Consider the following 23616-nt stretch of genomic DNA (forward strand, 5'->3'; position numbering starts at 1 on the left):
ATGCACGATTCAAGCTATTAAGAGCGCCTCTAGTTTTCTATACATGTCTACAATTCGCACGTCAAGATTGCAACTTGATGTCCTCAGTTATCCGACTGACAGCCGTGTTACTGTATACGACAGAAATTTTCGACTGAGCTTCAGTAGATAGATATAGGAAGGATAATAACTAGTAAATAACAACCATCGGTTAACTGAACCGTTTTTTGAAATATAAATACACCAAATTCAACAAGTTATACAATGTCGATCCATAATTTTTCAAAACGAATTAACATACTTATAACAGAACAGGTGATTTTACATAAAAAGCATTTTGAATCATATATTTCTAAAGTCTGTAATGAGATTCAACATGCTGAAAAATTCGAAAGAGTTTTATTTTATTTTTTTTATTTTCTGGTTTTTATGCCAATTAGAAAATATCTAAATTACTTGAAGATAAATATGTTAAACATCAATGTGCAAAAATCGCGTTGTGGGAAGCATTTTTAGTACCGCACGTAGAGAATAGATCGCTGACCATTTTTATAATATTCAAAATGTAATGAGAGCATTTTTTGCTTTTATACAGCATACAAACGGTTCAGAGACCACACGTTTATAGCTTTTGTTTCATACACATGTTTGGAAAGTCTGCATAAACTTTGACAAAACTATACACTCGCTGACAATGTGTCTACAATTATCGTTTGCCGTTTGTTAGTATTAATACTGTATTTCTCTCCAACTATAACAATGAATCAATTATTTACACATATGTGTTCCTCGGAATAAAATATTGATTCGGCCTAAGAAAACTATAGGTATGTTCCTTATTGTAATAACTCAAAACAATATTACAAATTTCACAAATTTATGTATTGCCCTCCTTTCTTTCACTGCTGGTGTTTTTCAATACAAAGGCTAAATCAATACTATCTTCATTATAACATTCATCTTAAATTATATATGCACAAAAGATCGATGTCAACTGTGTATAAACATTCTCTCGCGTAGTAAGTTTGAATACCAACTTTTTGACAGTTCAAACAGGATCCAACAGGGTCAGTAAACACCGATTAAACGATGCATTTGTAATCTTCTTTTATAACGTTTAATAATCTACAAGTAAAACAAACAACCCACAGTGTTGTACTTTAGTTATAAAGAAATGCACACTATATCGTTAAAAAAAGATATGTTGGCATTTGACCTTAAAGGAAGAAATTTAAATTGAAATGTTGGGTATTTAATTGTGATGCTTTTCAAATGTGCAGTTACCCTTGACGTGCATACTAATCATTACACTGTTATGTTGATGCCGGATGTTTTTACTGTAAAACATTGTGTTATTGTGTATGACATCAATAAACCGATTAAAGCAACGGTAGTTTACACACTTAAATAAAACGTGAGTATCATTATTTACTTCTTCTTTTTGTAGGAATAAAATTGAATTGATTTAATGAAAAGCATAAAATTTCAGACACAGTGAAAATCAAGTTTTAATGATAGTTTCTGTAATGGTCATTGGTCATCGTTCTTCAAACTGTTTTTATAATTTTGAACAACGAGGACAGGAATTAAACTAATCTACCTCACATATGCATATACCTGTGTGCCTTTATAATTAGTATAGAAGAAGATCAAACCAAGTTCTCTGACTTGTACACCACAGCCATAACCTCGGGTTACTCTTAGTACATCAAACGGTACCAATTCAACAAAACTAGATGCAATTAATGTCTCTTAATTGATGGTCGCGACCAAACATTTGAAAACCCAAACCGACACACCTGGTCATTTTCTTGCTACAATTAAAATTAAAAAAAATCCTATTAGACCAGTCTAAATTTTTTTACTAAAAGAGTTATCTGCCCTTAAATGGCTTATTTGACAAAATGATTCTAAAATCAAACAATTTTTTTTTTTATTTATATATTTTGAATAATATAATAAATCACCATGTTTTCTTTATATAAATAAACAGTCTAGCCATTAAATTGCAAATCTATCTCCAAATTTGCAGATTTGAGCAAATATCTAGACAGATTTTGTACTGTGATTGTACAATCCAAGATGGCGGTATACTATTAATCTACCTTAAGACGTGGATAGTTTCAATCATTTATTATTATACTAATATGCTATATGGCTATTGAAGTACATTTAATGCTATGCACTGTTTTTCCTACCTCAGGTATAGATTACCTCAGCTGTATTTGGCAAAATTTTACAGTATTTAGGTCCTCAATGCTCTTCAACTTCGTACTTTATTTGGCCTTTTAAACTTTTTTGGATTCGAGCGTCACTGATGAGTCTTTTGTAAACGAAACGCACGTCTGGCTTATATACTAAATTTAGTCCTGGTATCTATGATGAGTTTATTTATACACATTGCTTAGCTTTATCTGTGTTTTTATTTTTTACTCCTTTGCAAAAAATTAAAAGTGTCTGTGTTTTAGTGAATACGGACTTTCTATCCAAAAACAAATATGATGACGTGGTGTGTTCAACAATCCTCATACACCTTTCGCCGCAAAGGACAAACAACATAACACAAAACACAACATAGAAAACTTCAGATTGAGCAACAAGATCCCCACTAAATCTAGTAATGCTCCAGAAGAGTAGGCGCATTCTGCTCCATAGATGCTAATCGTTTTGCTACTTATCTTAGTACAAACCTGGTAATACGTTTTATTCAATAGGTCATATTCGGGGGAAAGGGGACAAGATTGTAGTTACTACATTTGGAAAAACGCTAAATATCAAAAGTTCCGAGCTCCGTATCATCTTTAAGATATATACTCCGTATGCAGGCGATTCTGAAATGTTGATACATGTACATAGCATTTGAAAGTTCACAATTAGGAGCTGAAATAACCTTTTTTGTCATAACACTTTGTTTTTAACCGACCCTCATTGTCAATATGATAAATACTAAAAGGAGTATACGTCATCTTTTAATGAGCATGCAATTACAAGTAATATGGGGACACGTTTGGATTTTAAAAAAAATAAGGACACGGTCCATCTTTCGGAAAAAAGTTTGGCTTCTTATGCACACGTTTGTTAAATTGGACATATTTTTGCGTGTTTTTTTTTAATAGAAGTTGACACGATTGGGCTTTATATAAATTACTTCCTTTTACAACTGAACATGTTTTCGGAGTTCATTGACGACAAATGGACATGTCCGGGGGTCGAACACGTTTCTGAGTGTTACATAAATATATAATGATAGTTTAACTGCAGATTGTAACATGCACAACAACAGCATAATCAAGTAAAGTTATCCTCCATAATGTTTGGCCACACATTTGAATCCATAATGACGCACATGACGTCTTTGTGTTATAACTCAATTCAAATTTGTTTCCAATAAACTGAGGATATTACTGGGAATATCTGATTTCTTTGACGATTGTTTTTTGTTTTCTGGGAGAAAATCATTGCCTGTGTGCTGTAATTGGCTTTCAAATAGATATCAGTAAATGTGGTTTTTTTCCATTTTGTATTTGTGCTTCTTGTCAATCTTATAGGTCAAGCCAACCATCTGACTTTAATTTTCCTGCATGCTGATGGAATTGATTCAATCCAATCACAGCAAACTTTTAAATGGTATTCCTCTTTTTGTTGTACAGATGTATAGTGTTGGAGTGATGAGTGACCAAAATCATGATTTACACAACCACATTATTTATTTGACTGTCTTAAAACTATAATTATGTGGTTTTTTTTGGTTGCTGTCTGTCATGCTAGATTTTTATGCTCCATTTATGGGCATTACGTTTTCTGTCCCGCTTCAGATTAAAGTTTTTGGTCGAGGTTGCTTTTGATGATGTTGAAGTCTAACCAACTTGAAACTTAGTACACATGTTCCCAATGCTATGATCTTTCTAATTTTAATACCTAATTAGAGATTACCTCCCATTTTTTAACGGTCTACAGAACATAAAAATTTATGTAAGTGCGGCTGGGGCATCCATGTACTGGGGACACATTCATGTTGTTTTCGTTTAAGTACAACTCAAGTCTACTGGCGATCTAGTTTGAATTCCTTGACATTTTGTCATGACAAATCATGAAAAAAATAATCTATTCTCCATATCAAACAACGCAGTATTTAGATTTAAAAACAAATCGAAAATAAATGGTTGCGCGAAAATAAAAAAAAAATGGTTTAGCAAGAAATAAAAATTTAGAATATCATCCTCCTCCCCCAACCCCAACCCCTTCCGAGAATATTAAATAGTCGTCCTCTTATACAGATATCACCGGTGAAAAGTTTGGCACAGATTCACAATATTATTGGGCATGGTTTACCTTATGCGCGATTCAGGCTCTTGAGAGCCTCTTGTTTTCTACATGTCTACAGTTCACACGTGAAGATTGTAACTTGATGTTTCAGTTATCCTACTGACAACCGTGTTACGGTATACGACAGAAATATTCGACTGAGCTTCAGTAGTTATATATAGCCAGGACCATAACTAGTAACTAACAACCATTGGTTAACTGAACTGTTTTTTGAAATATAAATACACCAAACTGAACGAGTTAAACAATGTCGATCCATAATTTTACAAAACGAATTAACACACTTAAAACAAAACAGTGATTTACATAAAATGCATTTTGAATAAAATATGTTTTTCAATTCTGTAATGAGCTGAAAATTCGAAAGAGGTTTTTTGAACTTTTGTTATTTTCTGTTTTTTACGCCAATCCAAAAAAAATATAATTACTTGAAAATAAATAGGTTAAACATTAATGTGCAAAAATCGCGTTGTGAGAAGCAGCTTAAGTACTGCACGTACAGAATAGAACGATGACTGTTTTTTATAATATTCAAAATGTAATGAGTGCAGTTTGTGCTTACATACATTATAAAAACGGTTCAGAGAGCACACGTATATAGCATTTGTTTCATACACACGTTTTGAAAGTCTGCACACACTTTGACAAAACTATACACTTGCTGAAAATGTGTCTAAAGGATGTCGTTTGCCGTTTGTTAGTATAAATACTATATTTTTTCCTTAATATAACATTGAATCAATTATCTACACATATGTTTACAACTCAAATACAAATTATTTAAAATTTAGGTATTGATCTCATTTCTTTCATTGCTGCTATTTTCAATACAAAGACTTAATCATCACAATCGTCATGATTACATTCAGCTAGAATAATATATGCACAGTAGATCGATGTCATCTGTGTATAAAACATCCACTACAGAAGCTATTTTCCCGCGTAGTGAGTTTGATAACCAGCTTTTTGACAGTTCAAACAGGATCAAAAAGTGTCAGGAAACACCTATTAAACGATGCATTTTTATTCTTCTGTCGTAACTTTAAATAATTATTCTATAAAACAAACGCACACAACGTTTATAAAAATTTGGTTAGAAAGAAATACACTCATGAAGTATCATTGAATTTTTTGTTTAAACCTTTTATAGAAGAAATTAAAACGAAATTCTGAGTATTTGATATTTAAATGCTTTTAACATGTGCAGTCACCTGCGACGGTCATATTAATATCATTACACTGTTATGTTGATGCCGGATGTTTTCACTGTTACACATTGTGTTATTGTGTACTACATCAATAAATCAATTAAAGCAACGATTGTTTACACACTGAAATAAAATGTGAGTACCAATATTTACTTCTTCGTTTTGTAGGAATAAAAGTTAATTGATTTAATGAAAAACTTTCAGGCAGGCACATTAAAATTTAAGGTTTAATGATAGTTTTCTGTAAAAATCTTAACATAAGACTTTTAGCGCATATCCACAGTCCATGTCTCTTCAAAGATAAATGATCATAAATCAATTTAGGTTTTCGATATTACAAGTTTTAGTGGGGTTGACAGCCTAGAAAGCGGCATATTACGGAAAATGCAAGTAAAGTACCTTGTGCCTGTGCGGTAAACACTCATTTGTTTACCTTGAACTCTTCACGCGATACTATTATGACAGAAAATCTATCATCTGATTGTACAAAGATTGGATAGGCATCAGCAATAACCGTATAAAAGGTGATAATTTATTTAAATGGTAATTTGAAATGTTTCAGTCGAATGGCTTCATATGTCACATGAGTGAGTTTTTAACAACTTTTAAATAAAATATTCTTAAGAAGTGATTAGTTTACAATCTTTTGATCGCTCCTTCTTACAATTTAATTTAATGTTTTTAAGGATGGACCGTACGGACACTTAAATTTTCTTTTATAAAAGAAACACCAACGAAGATAGGAAAAATTATATTAAACATTGGATCCAATATCCGATAAACTTTATGAAGATAAAATCTTAACAGCTGACCAAGTAACATTTTTTTATTACTAAACAATTGTGAAATTTAACACCAAATCGGAATTGGCACAAAGTTGTGAAAACAGCTTATTCATATCGTTCAACTAACATCAATGATATATGTCAAAGTTGCACTAAACATACTAATCTGATGTACAGAAGTTGTCGTTCATTTATGTAATTTAGACATATTTTCTGGTTTCTTGTTTTTTATATAGATTAGACCGTTGGTTTTCCCGTTTTAATGGTTTTACACTAGTAATTTTGGGGCCCTTTATAGCTTGTTGTTCGGTGTGAGCCAAGGCTCCGTGTTGAAGGCCGTACATTGACCTAGAATGGTTTACTTTTTTAAATTGTTATTTGGATGAAGGGTTGTCTCATTGGCACTCACACCACATCTTCCTATATCTATTTCTATCCATAAACAAATAAGATGGCGCGGTGTGTTCAAATACCCTTATAAACCTTTTAATTCAGTGGTTGTCGTTTGTTTAATTGTTACATATTTGTTTTTCGTTCATTTTTTTTATATAAATAAGGCCGTTAGTTTTTCCGTTTGAATTGTTTAACATTGTCATATCGGGGCCGTTGACTATGCGGTATGGGCTTTACTCATTGTTGAAGGCTGTACGGTGACCTATAGTTGTTAATATCTGTGTCATTTTTGGTCTCTTGTGGACATTTGTTCTATTGGCAATCATACCCCATCTTCTTTATTGTATTTTTTTAAGTCATGCATTGCTTACGTTTGATAATCCTTTATCTGTTGATGACTTTGAATTAAATATATGTGACAAAATTATGTTTGTTAAAATGGTCTTTGCGATTTCTATTTCGTGAATAGCAATGCAGAAAACGAGTATTTGGGCCACTTATACACAATTTAACTAGAGTGCTTATAGCGACGAGATTTAAGAATTATTTTGTAAAACTAATTTTTGTAGTAAACATGTTAAAAGGATTAAAAGTTACTGAAATCAATTATAACGTTTCGCGGAAATGTCTGTAATACCATTGTACCTTAGTTTTTGCTGACGCCCTTGACAATTTAACAAACACGGTTACTAGGCTAATGATACATGTAACCACATTTTGAACTACACTTGGTCTAATAAATGATATTTTTTTAGTAGTTTCGACAATTTCTGTGACAGGGCCGTTTTTAACCCTTCGTGGCTACTCCTTTAACTGCAACGTTTATTGTTTATTTTTAGGGGAAAAGGGGAGGGGGTATTAAGGTAGTATTTCTAAAGTAAGCGTGAAATTATTTTCTATGTATTTTAACAAAATTAAAGATAATTCATATGTGTTTAATAAAATAATGAAATTGAGAATGGGAATGGGAAATTTGTAAAAAAAAAACCGACCAAAGAGCAAGCAACAGCCGAAGGCCACCAATTGGTCTTCAATACAGCGAGAAACTTCCGCACCCGGAGGCGTACTTCAGCTGGCCCCTATACAAAAATGCATACTTTTTTCTAGTTCTGTGACTTGGGACAGGCGCTACAATGCATACCAACTCTTCGAAATGTTTTTCTGAACGACTAGCTGAGGCAACAGCTGTATTGAGCTTTCATCAACTGACTGTTTACGTCTTGCATGTAGCTTAACATTACATTTTATTCACTCAAATAGTTTAAGTTAAAATATATCTTAACAAAATGTTAATTTGCTTCAACAGTTTATCAGATATTTGGTAGTACCAACTATATCAGTCAAGGTTTTTTGTTTAATATTTCGATTTTTTTTCAAATTACAAGTTATTTCAGATGCATTGCAAATAACAAAGATAACCCTTGTAAATTGAAAATGTCCTTTCTCTTTTCATGCAGAGATGGCAAGTGGAAGCGGAAAACGTGCAGAGAGAGGATCTATGAATTCTCATGATGGTGACTATACAATTAAGATATATTTAGTATTGTCGTACTAATCTACTTTTCTCAAGAGAAACTAATTTATGGCATAGTTTTTTGAACGAATAACATTCTGTAAATGTCTAAAGTAGGAAATATGGACAGTAAAATTCTATGATGATTTTTTCAACAAATATAGCTCCAAAACTCTGCAATGTCCTATCCGAAATTTGAAAAAGAGATTATTTCCATAGATATAAGCAAGCCACACAAATAAAATCCTATTATAATTTCTATCAATATGAAATGAAAAACCTAAAGTTCATAAATATTGAAAGGGATCATTCGTTTCTAGAATTAAATGTTACACCAAAGGTCCATTATAATTGGTGAAAGTGTTTCTGAGTTATTGCCCGTAATGTTGTCGACAACGGTATACGATAGCTCGTCCTGTAAACGGACGTGTACAGATCAAGAAGCCAAGCCAAATATGTCAATCACTACACATCCACTGGATTTATTTGAAGACGCCATTAACACTCAATAGAAACATGATCTTGTCGGTAGCAAGTCATTTCGTACCTTTGCCATTTCGTACCAGTGCCATTTAGTACCCCAAATTACCATTTAGTACCCCAAATTACCATTTCGTATCCCAAATTACCATCGTACCCAACATTAACCAATTCGAAAATCATTTTGTACCATATGGGCAAATTCCATCTACCATTTTGTACCTTTTAGACTATATACATGTCTAACATTTCGTATCATTTATTTGTAAAAATCGTAATTATAGTTTTAAGATATAAAACATTTTTAGATGACTTTTTTAATATAACATAAATAAATTGTACCCAGCCGTGGAAATTTTACAAAGACTCATGATTGCAAAAAGCGTTAGCTAATACTTGAAATAAATGTCATCAATATAAAGTTCTACATATTTCACATTATTACGTATCGTATATCTCATATATCATATATATAGGAGCTTTAAATTAAAAAAATTACATTTGTTGCAACTTCTACCATTTGACAACAAAAGGTCAATGAGACAATTTTAACAAAGAAATGAAACACATGTAAATCTACAACGAAGTTTAAAAGTGCATACATACAAATAGTGCACAAACTGTGAAAGGGTATACGTAATAACCTAAAATGAGGTACTAAACGGTTAACATACAAATCTTCCATGAGATACGAAATGGTATACACACATATCTTCCGTGAGGTACGAAATAGCATAGATACAAATCTTCCATGAAGTACAAAATGGTTTACATTTACATTTTTATGAAGTCCAATGCAAAAATATAGACATCGATAGATTGTTGTACCATGAATGTCCATATGACTTTTGTATAAAATATCATAATAATATAACAATGCATATACACAAGCGACACTCTTATTTAATAGAAATAAAATTGTTGTACCATGCGTGTCCATATGACTTTTGTATATAAAATAATATCAATATAACAATGCACATACACAGGCGACACTTTCAGTCAATATAAATAAAACTATGACGTTATATTGACGTCCCTTGCACTGTTTCTGCTTGCAATAAAACTTTTAAAACCGTATGTGTACAGTTTTGAACACGACCAATCAACGTCGTCTTTTACATTTTGTTTTAAATAAATATGGTCAAATACAATAACTTAAGTGCAACGTTAGTAATTTGTTAGAATATCTTAAAGATAGATATTACTAAAGTAAGACCGAAATTAATTTTAACCTATTTCGTTCAAATAAAACTTATAGTCCTTGTAAGATTCTTTTATATGAGTTTGCATATCAAGTATACAATATGTTTCCGAAATGATCAGCTGATGCATGGAGCTGTCATTACTTGACTTTAAACGTCTTGAATGTACCTTAACGATTTAAATTAATGCACACGAATAGTTTTTAGTTCACATGTATTTAGAAAAATGTAAATTTTTACATCAATTTTTCAGAGATTTGTTATAACACAACCACTGTCATTTGACAATTTCCTTTTTCTTTACATGCAGAGATTGCAAGTGAATGCAGAAAACTTACAGAGCATAGAGAAATAGATTCTCACGAAGGTGAATACATGAATTAGGAATATATATCAATTTGGTACTATATAATAGGTTACCTCAAAATTAATTAAGTTTACGGCCATATCTTAAGTGTGAAATGTGGATAGTGACATTAAATGATGATTTTTCATCGAATAAAGTTCAAAAACTCTGCCAAGTTACATCAATTAATTTTTTTAAAACAAAAAAAAATTAACAGAACACGATCTTATTTCCATAGATAAAACAAGACACTAAAATTATAAGAAAACATTTTTTATTAGTCATTTTCCAGAAATTGGAAAAACCCAACTTTTAATGAATAAAGTTGCAATACTTCAAAATCTTAACATTAGAATTTTTTAAATCGAAACGGAATCTATGTCAAAATAGGTATAAACAATTCACCAAAGTTTCATGATAAAAATTATTTATGATGAAATCCTATTTCATCAAAATGGAAAGGGATAATACGGAAAAACGATAGAAACAATTCGAAACAATACAGCAATACTTTTAATATAACGATATACATATACATGCGACACTTTCAGTCAACAGAAAAAAATATATAAATAACGTTACATTTACGTTGACTTTATTTTCTGGCGATACAATATTAGAAAAGCATGCATCTACAGTTTCAGAACACGTACAATTAAACTCGTCTTTTGTATTTTTAAACTAAATATTTTCAGATAAAATTAATAAACTTCAACGTTATCAATCTTTTGAAGGGGTCCTAACTTATGGATAATACTAACGTAAGAGTGATATTCATGTCATACAAGATGATGGACGACAGAAACTAGAGGGACAGTCAAACTCATAAATCGAAAACAAACTGACTAGGCGATGGCTCAAAATAAAAAAGACAAACAAACAAACAATAGAACACATGACACAACATAGACAACTAAATAATAAGCAACACGAACCCCACCAAAAACAAGGGTGATCTCAGGTGCTCCGGAAGGGTAAGCAGATCCTGCTCCACATGTGGCACCCGTCTTGATGTTCATGTTATAACAAATCAGGTAAATAGTCTGATTCGGTAGGTCACATTCATAAATATTACATTTAAATACGAGTTATTTCGCAATGACTAGCTGAGACAACTGCTGTAATGAGCTTCACTACTTAAATCTTTGTGTCTTGAATGTGTACGTGCAATTTTAAAAGAAAATTGTAGATTTGCTATATTATCTATTTCGGATTTGGTATAACTTATAACATCAGCCAATGATTTTTGTGACAGTTGTCTAAAGATTGATTTTTCAAATTACAAGTAAATTGTAACTTTTGGTGCATTGCTTAGAATAAAAAAAAATGTCATTTAACAATGTCCCTCGAAATTCCTTTTTTAAGCAGATACGGAAAGTGAAAGCGGAGTAATGGATTCTCAGGAAGGTGAATAAACCATTTTCATTTGCAATCAGATATCGCAGATCAAATGTATTCGTTCATAGTGTATTAATTTACGTTTTTTGATTGAGTTAAGCCTGCCAATTGATATTTTATCGTGTGTTTTTCTATGTTGTGGTGTTATGCTATTGTTCAAGAAAAAAGGAGAAGGTTTGGTACCATAAAAACCTTTAATCCCGCTGCAAATGTTTGCACCTGTCCTAAGTCAGGAATCTGATGTACAGTAGTTGTCGTTTATTTCATATGTAATTTATACGTGTTTCTTGTTTCTTGTTTTTTTATATAGATTAGACCGTTGGTTTTCCCGTTTGAATGGTTTTACATTATAATTTTGGGGCCCTTTTATAGCTTGTTGTTCGGTGTGAGCTCAGGCTCCGTGTTGAAGTCCGTACATTGACCTATAATGGTTAACTTTTTTAAATTGTTATTTGGATGGAGAGTTGTCTCATTGGCACTCACGTCACATCTTCCTATATATCTACATAAAGAAATATTCACAATTTGGGCACTAATTTAATTATCTCAAGATAAACTAAGTTTATGGTCTTGAATTTTTGAACTAATAAAATTCATTAAATTGCCATGTTCAATAATTGTTCAACGAATAAAGTTCCATAACTCTGTAATGTCATACACTACAAACTAGTACTGATTTTTACCAGTCTGAATTGGTCTGACTTTTAATTGACATTAATTGACCACAGTCTGAACCCTACCGAATAGTACTTGACCCTTATCTTTGTCATTGAAAATAGTCTAAACTATTACTCGACCAGTCTCAAACAGTCTTAACCTAATCTCGACCATGTTCTCGACCTATTTTTAAACCCATTCTGAACAATATTTTATGAATTAAGGTATCTCATCTCAAATTTATTCGTTCATAGTTTGTTTATCTACGTTTTTTTTTATTGAGGTAAGCCTTCAAATTGATATGTTATCGTGTGTTTTTCTATGTTGTGATGATATGCTATAGTCTCAGTAAAAATGAGAAGGTGTGTTACCATAAAAATGTTTAATCCAACTGCAAGTATTTGCACCTGTCCTAAGTCATGAAACTGATGTACAGTAGTTGTCGTTTGTTTATGTAATTTATAAATATTTCTCATTTCTCGTTTTTTCATATAGATTAGACCATTAATTTTCCCGTATGAATGGTTTTACATTTGTAATTTTGGGGCCCTTTATAGCTTGTTGTTCGGTGTGAGCCTAGGCTACGTGTTGAAGGTCGTACCTAGACCTAAAATTGTTTCCTTTATTAATAGTTATTTTGATGGACAGTTGTCTCAGTGGCACTCATACCACATCTTCCTATACATATTTACCAAAGGTATAAACAATACTCGACCAATCTGAACCATACTAGACGAAATAACGTCTACTTTTAACTGTTACAAATAATCTTTTTAACTGAAATATATAACAACAGTCCATAAAATCAATAGATTGTTTAACATTATTTTAGAAATATAACAATTATCATAATTTTGGATAATCTTTTTTATATTAAACATGTTAAAGATAACTTATAAAAATGGATTAAATTAAAAAAAAATAATAAAATGGTTCTTCAGTCTAGTGGTGAAGTTTAAAGTATTACCTCTGCTTTAGTCCGGTGGCTACAAGCATATTTCAGACGGATTGTGCACATCCTGCTACAAGCATGAACTTTGGCATTGACCTTCCTCAACTATTACTCTTTTATTTCAGACAGGGAGGCATTTGAAAAAAATGTCTCACCTCCGGTAAAATCCAAAATGGCGGACTTCATACTTAAATCAGCCTAATATCGAAGGCTAGTATTTGAAAAGGTGTTAGTATCATATAACTATCATAATATTGGGTACAAATCTTTGTTATGTACTACTTTTGGATATACTATATATATAAGATGTCTTCAAAAACCCTACTTTCGGTAAAATCCAACATGGCGGACATAGTTCTAAAATAAACTTCTTTTAAGGGAGGGTAATTGAAATGTGTTTAAACGTATTGCTACTATCATTACATTGTACAGGAACCTTTCTTTGGTGCTTCTCATGGATACAATGAATACGAAATCTGTCCTTAAAACCCCTACTTCCGGTAATATCCAAAATGGCGGACATAGAAATATCAATTCACTATTTAAATATTGAACTTTTTTTCAAATGTAAAGAAAATGAATGTTTTCACATTAACAACGACCACAACATCCTTTCTTACATCCATAATGTACAAGGTTCTGACAAAATGATGAGGCCTCAGAAAAAGTTTTTAAAAAGGATCCTCTTCGTCCCTTCGCCATCCATCATCGCCTGGACTGGGTAACATAAGAGCCAATTCCAAGCTGGTCCACCTAAACACCTGCCTAAGTATATTGCACGTTTTACATGCTGGAAAAGACTACACCAAGTTGAGGAAATAGCTTAAATTAGCCTTCCATTTTGTGTAAATAGTTATTTTCTTGCTTCGTTAACCATGTTTACTCCATCTGATAAGTTTGTGCGATCTTTCAGTAAAACCCCGATGAGTTATGTTGATCAAACATCATTCTTTATGTTAAAGTCATGTTTATGATTAAGGTTGATCACATCTTCAAATGCCATCAATTTCTCTCACGCAGTCTTTATATTTTCAAGCAAAGAAAGAACCGTATCACAACCGGTAAAGGCATTGATCACAATAAGTGTGTGTGATCACTCATTGCCTGGTACATTTGAAAGGCCATTGTTAGATTATAATCGAAAGTTTTTTGCCGTCCCAATCACAATCCATAGTTCGTCTACCCCAATGTCACGGAATAGTGAAACAGTAATTACAGCATCATTAGTAACCATCAGAATCAAGATGGATGTGTCTGATGCAGTGAAACACAGACTTAACTTAGACATGGCTCGAACATTCGAAACTGATGTTATTGCACTTTCGCTATTCCGTGACATAGGTGCAGACGAAATTTGGTTTGCATTTGGAAGTGGGAAAAACTTTAGATATATATATATATATATACATGACCTTTCAAATGCACTAGGAATTGAGAGATTACACGCTTGCTGGAAAAGGAACTGCGTTTGTGACATGGATGGCGTTTGAATATGTGACTTTAGCATTAAGCAAGAAAACATGCGTTTTTGGAAGAGAAAAGACTTATTGAGGCTTTTCCCACGACTCGGTCTAGTCTTTTTCATCATGTAAAGCGTGCTATATGGCATGGCGGGTATGAATGAGTAACACGCTTGGAATTGGTTTTCATGCTAACTAGTAGAGACGCTTATGAATGCCGAAGGAACAAATATGATCCATGGGAACCCTTTTGGACACATCTTAGTGAGGCCTCTTCATCTTATCAGGAGCTTGTACAATATGGATGTAAGAAATAATACCAGTCTTTGTAAATGTGGAAAATGAGCTCTCCGATTGTGAATAAATATGTATTTGCGTCCTAACGAGTATGCTGATTGTGTATTATGTCCTTACCTCAATAAAATACCTTGAAACTGTAACACAAGTGGATGAATTCGCGGACGCGCATGGAAGTTGTAGCAACAAATGCTCAGGATATTCTATCTTATCCAACTCGTGATGTCTTTCAAGTTTAGCACCACGTTCATATTAGCAGGCAGACACTAGAATCATGGTGCATGAACTTAAACGAGTCATGACTCGAACAGTCGTTACTGATGATGCTGTCATTACTGTTTCGCTTTTCCGTGACATAGGGGTAGACGAACTATGGATTGTGTTTGGGAGGGCAACAAACTTTAATTAATATCTATCAACGACCTTTCAAATTCACTAGGCACTGAGTGATCACACACACTTATTGTGATCCATGCCTTAACCGGTTGTGATACAGTTCTCTCTTTGCTTGAAAAGAAAAAAGACTGCGTGTGAGACATTGATGGCATTTGAAGATGTGATCAACCTTAATCACCGGGGTTTTACTGTAAGATCGCACAAGATAACAGATTTGGTTAACATCGTTAACGAAGCAAGAAAATAACTATTTGCGCAAAAAAGAAGGTTGAATAAGGCTATTCCCTCAATTTGGTCTAGTCTTTCCCAGCATGAAAAACGTGCAATATACTAAGGCAGGTGTTTTGGGGGACGAGCTTGGAATTGGCTCTTATGTTACCCAATCCAAGCGCTAATGGATGGCGAAGAGACAAAAATGATCCCTTGAAAAAACTCTTTCTGAGGCCTCATCATTTTGTCAGAAGCTTGTACATTGTGGATATAAGAAAGGATGTCGCGGTCGTTGTTAATGTGGAAAATCGGGTCTCCCGTGCACTGCTATGTGTTCATGTGGTGTTGACTGTGAATAAACAGGTATTTTTGGCAAAATAGTAGTAGTTTTAAAAATGTTTACGTATTATAGTGAATTTATTTTGTTTTAATCAATCTATCCAAAACCCTACATCGAAGAAATGGATTAAGGACTCATCTTTGAAATTTACACCATTTTTTTTTACCGGAAGTGTCAACTTTGTATTTAAACATTTACAACAGAATAGAATTAGGGATTTTGAGGATAACGTAATGCCAAAAGTTTAATGACCAGCACAAAAAACAACATTTTCTTTACATTTTGACAAAAAGTTCAATATTTTCATTATGAATTGATATTTCTATGTCCGCAATTTTGGATAATACCGGAAGAAGGGGTTTTAAAGAAAGATTTCTTATGCATTGTTTCCATGAGAAGCACCAAAGACAGGTTCCTGCCCAATGTAATGATAGAAGCAATAAGTTAAAACACATTTCAATTACCGTCCCTAAAAAGTAAGCTTATTTTAGTAAAATGTCCACCATATTAGATGTTTCCGGAAGTAGGTTTTTTGAAGACATTTAATCTATATTGTATATCAAAAAGTAGTAACAAAACAAAGGTTTGTACCAAATAATATGATAGTAGTATGATTATAACACCTTTTCACATACAAGCCTTCGATAGTGGGCTGATTTAAATATGATGTTCGCCGTTTTGAATTTTACCGGAAGTACATTTTTTTCTAATGCCTCACTATTTGAAATAAAAGAGTAATAGTTGAGGAAGGTCTATGCCAAATTTCATGCTTGTAGCAGGATGTTCACAATTTTTCACAAAGCCGCCGTACTACTTAGGGTAAACTCATTAATAAGATCACACCTGGTCAAAGGTATTAATTTTTAAATAAAATGTATTAAGAATTGCAAGATCATGTTTAACTAAAATAACAGAGCTTTTCGAATACACTAGAAAAGTTAACAAGTTAAAGAAAATACTGCTTTCTTTCTACCTGTAAAAACATGTAATTAGGTAATTAAACCATATTAAAGTGCTTTTAGTATGCCTTGTCTTTAATTTGACTAAAACTACTTCAATTCAATTGAAAACTTGTGTACTTTTACTTTGGAACACATTTCCTTTTTTAAAAAGGTTATCAAGGATGGCTATAGAAATTCTTTTATAATAATTATATCAAATTAATTTACAAAACAAAACAAAGGTCTCATTTTCTTTAAAATTTATTAAGTTGCGTTATAAGCTACTATATATATATATTAATAAAAAAAATAGCATTTTTTTTTTGTGATATTATACCCATTTATACTAGTTATATATTATATTTTGTATATATGATACCATGTATAATTATATAATGCATCGCCCTGTAAGATGTATTGTTTGCTATTTATTCAGTCATTTAATACAAAAAAAAATTAACTGCATTATTAACTCAACTGACACCATAAATATATACTAAGCTTAAGGTAAAGGTAAAAATAGCCAAGTTAGCAAAAAGTTCTTTTGAAACACTGAACATTTTGATTAATATTGTACATATAAGTCACAATTTATTTTTGAGATTATTTAATCAGCTTGTTAGACTGGAGCTCCTTTGAATAAAATCGAAGTTATTATTTTTGTGAAAATTTTAGCCTCCTATAAAATTTAACAATTACTTTTTAACTTGAATACTATTTACGGAAATTCTATTGCAATGCCTGAATTATTCAATGGTAGCCTGCTTTTGATTTGATGTTCACTTTCAATATTTCAGAGGTATGATCATGATCTAAAAATTAAAAAAAATCAGTTTTAATTTAACAACTTAACGAACACAAACAATCATGACTTTGACTTATTCCTGTATACTTGGATTAATGTCATCAAAGTTTACACTGTCTATGCTGTTGAATCGAAATTGAAAAAGAAACTATTCAGTAATTCTACTTTATATTTTATTGTTTTTTTATTATAGAAATGAGGGATCAATATAAAAGTAAAAAAAATATATTTGGGGGATAAACTTATCATAGATACCAGGAACAAATTTTGTATATACGCCGGGGACTGTTCAATATACATAAGCACTGAACGTACATTTGAAAAGAACAGAAAGGGGGAAAAGTTGTTACTACTGTGTCCAATAAGAGATATTAACGTCCTTTATATCCTTGTTCCTTGACTTCTTTAGATCATCTAGTATGCCCCATGGCCCTTTACTGCATTCTCTCATTATATTGCAATCTAAGCTTACTATAAAGTGGCAACAATCTCTATAGGCAAGCTAAAGCGTGTGATGTTTTGTTTTCATCCATCTGTCATCAATATATTGTCAACAATATACTGTTGTATTTTAACACTTGGCAGGAAGCTATATATAAAGAACCTAATAGTTTATACAAAAATAAGTTATCATGTTATTGTAATGGCACATAAAATATTTCTATTATTGTATTTGCTATTACAGTTGATTTTCTAATGACTGATATGGACAAACGTGAAGAGAAAACAGACAGTCCACATGAACAGTTGATACCTAAAGTAGTAAATGTTGCACAAAAGAGTACAGATAATGAAGGTATACATATCTTCATAGCTAAATCACTAGACACTATGAAACTTTCTGACAATGATTTCCCCTTGGACATGTTGAATGGAATTTCTTTATCGTGTTTTAGATTTTCATAAATATGATACACATGCTAGCAATAGTTTTGAAATATTTTGATGTACACTTGAAAATGCTGTTTGAATTAATTAGTTGAGATCTATATTAACTATATACAGACATATTCTTATACATTTCAAGCCACTGCAGTTGGAAATAAAACATTTAGCAAAAAAGCCTGTTTTTAATATACACTCAGCAAAATATCTTGTGATGAGATTATAGGTTTTTTAAGTACATGAAGTACTCATATTGACTATGAACTAAATTTAATCATCCTGATAAAAATATTTGTTGTAAAGCATCTCAACAAGTAAATGATTTAAAGTACACTGGCTGCTACCTTACTTAATTGAAAAAAAAATTATTTTAACTTATTAGATTTTTGTCCTTAGACAAGGCATTTTGCAACAAAAACAGTAAAACTAGATTGGAAAAAAGTCAAGAAAGAGCTTTTCGATTTATATTTGAAGACATTACTATTACAAATTATGAACTGCTTAATATACGAGCAAAGATTAAACAAGGGAAAAAATTAGACGCATGCGTAACATGGCTATTGAATATTTTAAAGTATTATGTAAATTTTTACCACCATTTGCACACAATTTAAAAAATGCAGTTGTATTAAACGGTTGTAAATGTTATTTTAGATTTTCTAATATTGTAGATATACATCGAGTTCGACTACTAACCTATAGTAAGTTCTCTTTTTAATATACAGCTGCTGTTTTATGGAATGAGCTACCTGATGATATTTTAATAATTGCTTATTTTAGTCAGTTCAAAAATACTCTAAGGTCATGGAATAGAAATGACAATAAGTGTACAGTGCAAATTAATATTTGATATATTGTGCTACAGTATTTTCCATTTAGATCATACCCTTTTAACTACTTTATGCTATGCATTTTACCAGCTTTAAATATTGCCTAGTTTACAATTATATTCGTTTAGCTTTAATGCATAACTTAGCATACTTATATTCTGCGTATTATGCTTATTCTACCATATTTTTGGTGCTTCTTTTCATCCGACAAGATGAATTGCGTGGGGCATAATAATTGATTGTCGGTTGCTTAACGTCAAATGAAAAATTTCACATGCATGTTCAGAACGAGTCACACAAAAGAAGACCGATGTTTGATACCTTTTTATCTGTTCACCAAAAAGACAAAGCACAATCAATGATATGTTCACAACTTAGCTGTTGTATGCTATTTTTGTGCGGTAACTGGTGTTACTAACGCATATAAAGAGTAGATCTGATCACATAAAACCAACCAACACAACACTTTATATGTGTAGATCCCCGCTTGTCGTAAATAACGATCAATGCCCATACTGCATAGTCAGCTTTCGAAATTCTAAAACGAAAAATATAATTTAAACGAGAAAATTAACAGCCTAAATAACGTACAAAATAATGAACTAAAAGCAAATATGTTACGCAACAACAAACGACCACCGCTGAATTACAAGCACTTAACTAGGGAATTGCACATACATACATAATATGTTGAGGTTAAACATATTAGCAGGACACCCCACAAACAAATAAATGAATACGAATACAAACACATTCAAACAAAAACTCAGAGTGAAAGTGGCCGTGTATTTGTAAATCACAGCAACTAGAAGACACTAAGTATAGATATGAGAATACTCATAGTTACAGACAGCTAGTTCAAGACAATAACAACTTATAAAAATAACTATTCATCTAAGACTAAATTATCAATCTGTACAATTCCAACTTCAAATGGATTTATCTTGATGGCGTAATCAGAAAAAAACTTGACATTGTGCATAACTTTTATCTTAAACACGCGACATGACTTATGATGGTTTTATGATTATCATGAGTTACGACACCATTTCTTCTATTATGAGGTGACCAGTGTAACTCTATTGTTTTTTTCGTTGCAGATGCAGCCTTCTAAACTCTCTGTGTAGACCTGTTCAATGTTTTATTGCTAAATAGTGAAGATTTATTCTTCTTCTTTTGTTTTGCCAATTAAAATCTGAATCTTATTCAATCTAAATTTAACGCCTTTGCTTATTTATGATTTATTTTAATATATGTACATAATTTGTTCTTATTTCATATAATAGTTTACTTAACGAAATTGTACGACCAAGAAGTTTTTGCGGAATTATCAATGGAATACGATAAATCTGTATCAGTCAGTCTAAAAAAAAAAACAGAGCATGAACTATCCTGAGTATCAATATTCAAATATAATTTTGGCATTTCAGTTCATTTCAGCATCAACATACTGTGCTGGACTGCTAATTTGTTTTGTTTTTTTGCTTTTCAGCATTTTTAAACTAATTTCAAAACCAGAACAAATTAAAAATACATTAATTTATTACAAGTAACTTCTGAAATCTGAGGTACATCAACACAGAGGCCTATCCTTAGCATGCATTGATCATATTTTTACCGTAGTCAAGCCTTTGGAAAGCTTATACATGTATATGGCAGTAACTGTTTTTTGAAATCCTATTTCAGAACCGATTATTAAATTGCATGTTCGTTTTCAACTTGAATTAATATATTAAGTCTCCTAGTAGTGTGTGGTTTACTATAAGTTGCTTCAACAAACTCTTAGTTGTAAGAAGAGAACGAAATGAAAGAGAAAAAAAATCATATCAAAATACCCGTATATTTTCTTACATATACATTTAACCAATATGTGTTGTAACAAACAGTTACAAATAGTAGTGGTACCATTTTTTATCTGGAACATGACTTAATTAGAACATTGTAGATTCAGTCGACCAACACACTATTCCCAGTGTGTATATCCAGTACATGCTGAAAACAAATATAACAAAGGTATGTGATATAGACTCGGTGACGGTCTTGTGATCGGGTTTGGATCTCTTTGACAAATTAATCGCTTATTCCCAATTATATGTTATCACACAGATTGAAGTGGTGCACCACAGAAGATATATACCAACATTCAATAGTGTCTGCAGTTTATTAAAATTCAATAAAGGTCAATAATTTTGGTTCAAATAATAAATTCGATGGATCATAATCTATTTCAGGAAGAACCCCATTCACCTACGCCCAAGCACCTATCGAATTCTACCTCCCTCGTTCTGTCATTTTGCTGCATCAGTTATACGTTAAAATGTCAATTAATGGGAACATTTACGACTGTATCAAAATAGGAAATACATTAGTGTTAACCGACTACAAGAACAACCAACTTATTAATTGTAATTCGGACGGTTCTGATATCGATCATATTCCTCTGCCCGATACACCAAATAATCTAGCAGTGGTCGATAGTAAAACTTTGGCAGTATCCTGTAGAAATGACGAAATTATACTGATAATTAATATACCAACAGGTTCTATTACAAGTACAATCAAAACAAGTGGTAACTGCTACGGAGTATCATCTGCTTACAGTAACCTGTACGTTGTTATTGTGCATTGTGCAATACAGATTATGGACCTGACAGGTAAAGTAATCCGTACTTTACCTTTACCTTCAGAGAATATCGAGGATATAATAGTAGACAGAAACAGGCTGGTTTGTATAGACTGCAATACAATTTACTGCTGCACGTTAGATGGAAAAATAACATGGAAGAGTAGTGTGTCTTATCAAGATTTACGTCGTGTGACAACAGATAGGAGAGGGACAGTGTATGTGACTAATGGGATGACAGACAATGTGCTGGTAGTATCCGAAAATGGTCATCGTTATGAAGAATTTCTTACTTCCTCAGATGGCATGAATAGACCGAGTGGAATTCATTTTGACAAAAACGAAAATGTTCTGTTTGTGTGTAATGCCTCGGACGGAAAGGCTTTTCTTTTTAATGTAAAATAGAAATTAAGATATTGAAAATGAATCAGTTTGTCTAGATTCGGATTTGTACATGTTCAATATGTATGAAGTCCGTCAAAATAGAATGTATTTGCATTTATTTTGTCTATTGAATACAAATTTAACTACAGTTATCATTTTTCGTACTTTTACAAATAATTGTTGGATAAAGTTCACTGAAACCAAAAGGGGAACGAAAGATACCAGAGGGACAGTCAAACTCATAAATCGGAAATAAACTAACAACGTCCGAATAAAAATGAAAGAAGTGAAATAGACAAACAATAGGACACATGACACAACATACACAGTGAAGGAATAAGCAACATGAACCCCACCAAACACTAGGGGTGATATCAGGTGCTCCGGAATGGTTGTCAGATCCTGCTCCACACGTGGCAATCGCCGTGATGCTCATGTTATAACAATACCAATAAATAGTTTAATCCGGTAGGTCACATTCATGAAAAGACGGCGGATTGAAGTTACGACGTAAGAAACATATCTGATATCATTTGTGAAACGGTTATTCAAAATCAGTCAAACAACTCGTATTGGTGTCCGTAAAATTTACGAAGGGATGATTTCAACTTCATCATTTAAAACTCTTGGTTAAATAGCTTCCTTGTGAGCAGCAACACTCTATCAAGAAAATCATGATAGAAAATGCAAGCACGGGAATATCGTTACTATTTGGATAGATATAAACCCCATATGCAGGTGCTGTTGGAATGTTGCTTCTTTGAAATGGAAAGTTCACAATTGGAAAGCTGAAAGCATCTCTTTTGTCGTAAAGTTTTGTTTTCAACCGACCAGCATTGTCAATATCTAGATGTAAGTCAAGATATGAGGCGACTTTACTGTATATGTTGTATCCTTTATCTCTAGTTTGATGGGAGAGATGCATTCAATATTTTCCCCAAATTTTGAATTATTTAGTGACAGAACGTCATCTATATAGCGAAAGTAGAGTTCAAGGATATTGCTTACTTCTTATCTGTCTTCCTAAGACGATGTTATTAGTGTACCTACACTAACTGGTTTTGTCGTTATGGTTCTTATAAAATCTCCAAATATATATTTCAGAACATTTTTCAAAATCTATAAAATATGTTTGAGGTGATATTAAAACTTTAGTCATATGTGTTTCCTTGATAGTGATTTTATTATGTGTCGTTTGGTTGC

The 23616-nt window shown here is 32.1% G+C and overlaps 1 protein-coding gene across 6 annotated transcripts; it reads left to right on the forward strand.

Annotated features, from left to right (window-relative positions):
• Positions 1-1274: 1274 nt before the first annotated feature.
• On the forward strand, positions 1275-22565 carry LOC139486323 (uncharacterized). 6 transcript variants are annotated; one of them, XM_071271188.1, is made up of 6 exons: positions 1276-1393; positions 8149-8205; positions 10200-10256; positions 18377-18487; positions 19248-19277; positions 21638-22565. In XM_071271188.1, exons 2-6 carry the CDS (start codon positions 8151-8153, stop codon positions 22432-22434), a joined length of 1050 nt encoding a protein of 349 aa, XP_071127289.1. In that variant the 5' UTR covers positions 1276-1393; positions 8149-8150; the 3' UTR covers positions 22435-22565. The 6 variants fall into 6 exon arrangements, with proteins under 6 accessions (XP_071127291.1, XP_071127289.1, XP_071127288.1 ...); XM_071271187.1 differs by lacking the exon at positions 1276-1393 and adding an exon at positions 5525-5648; XM_071271192.1 differs by lacking the exons at positions 1276-1393; positions 21638-22565 and adding exons at positions 5525-5648; positions 20507-20622.
• Positions 22566-23616: the final 1051 nt, after the last annotated feature.

Source organism: Mytilus edulis, chromosome 8, assembly GCF_963676685.1.
Source record: "Mytilus edulis chromosome 8, xbMytEdul2.2, whole genome shotgun sequence".
Classification (NCBI taxonomy): Eukaryota; Metazoa; Mollusca; class Bivalvia; order Mytilida; family Mytilidae; genus Mytilus; species Mytilus edulis.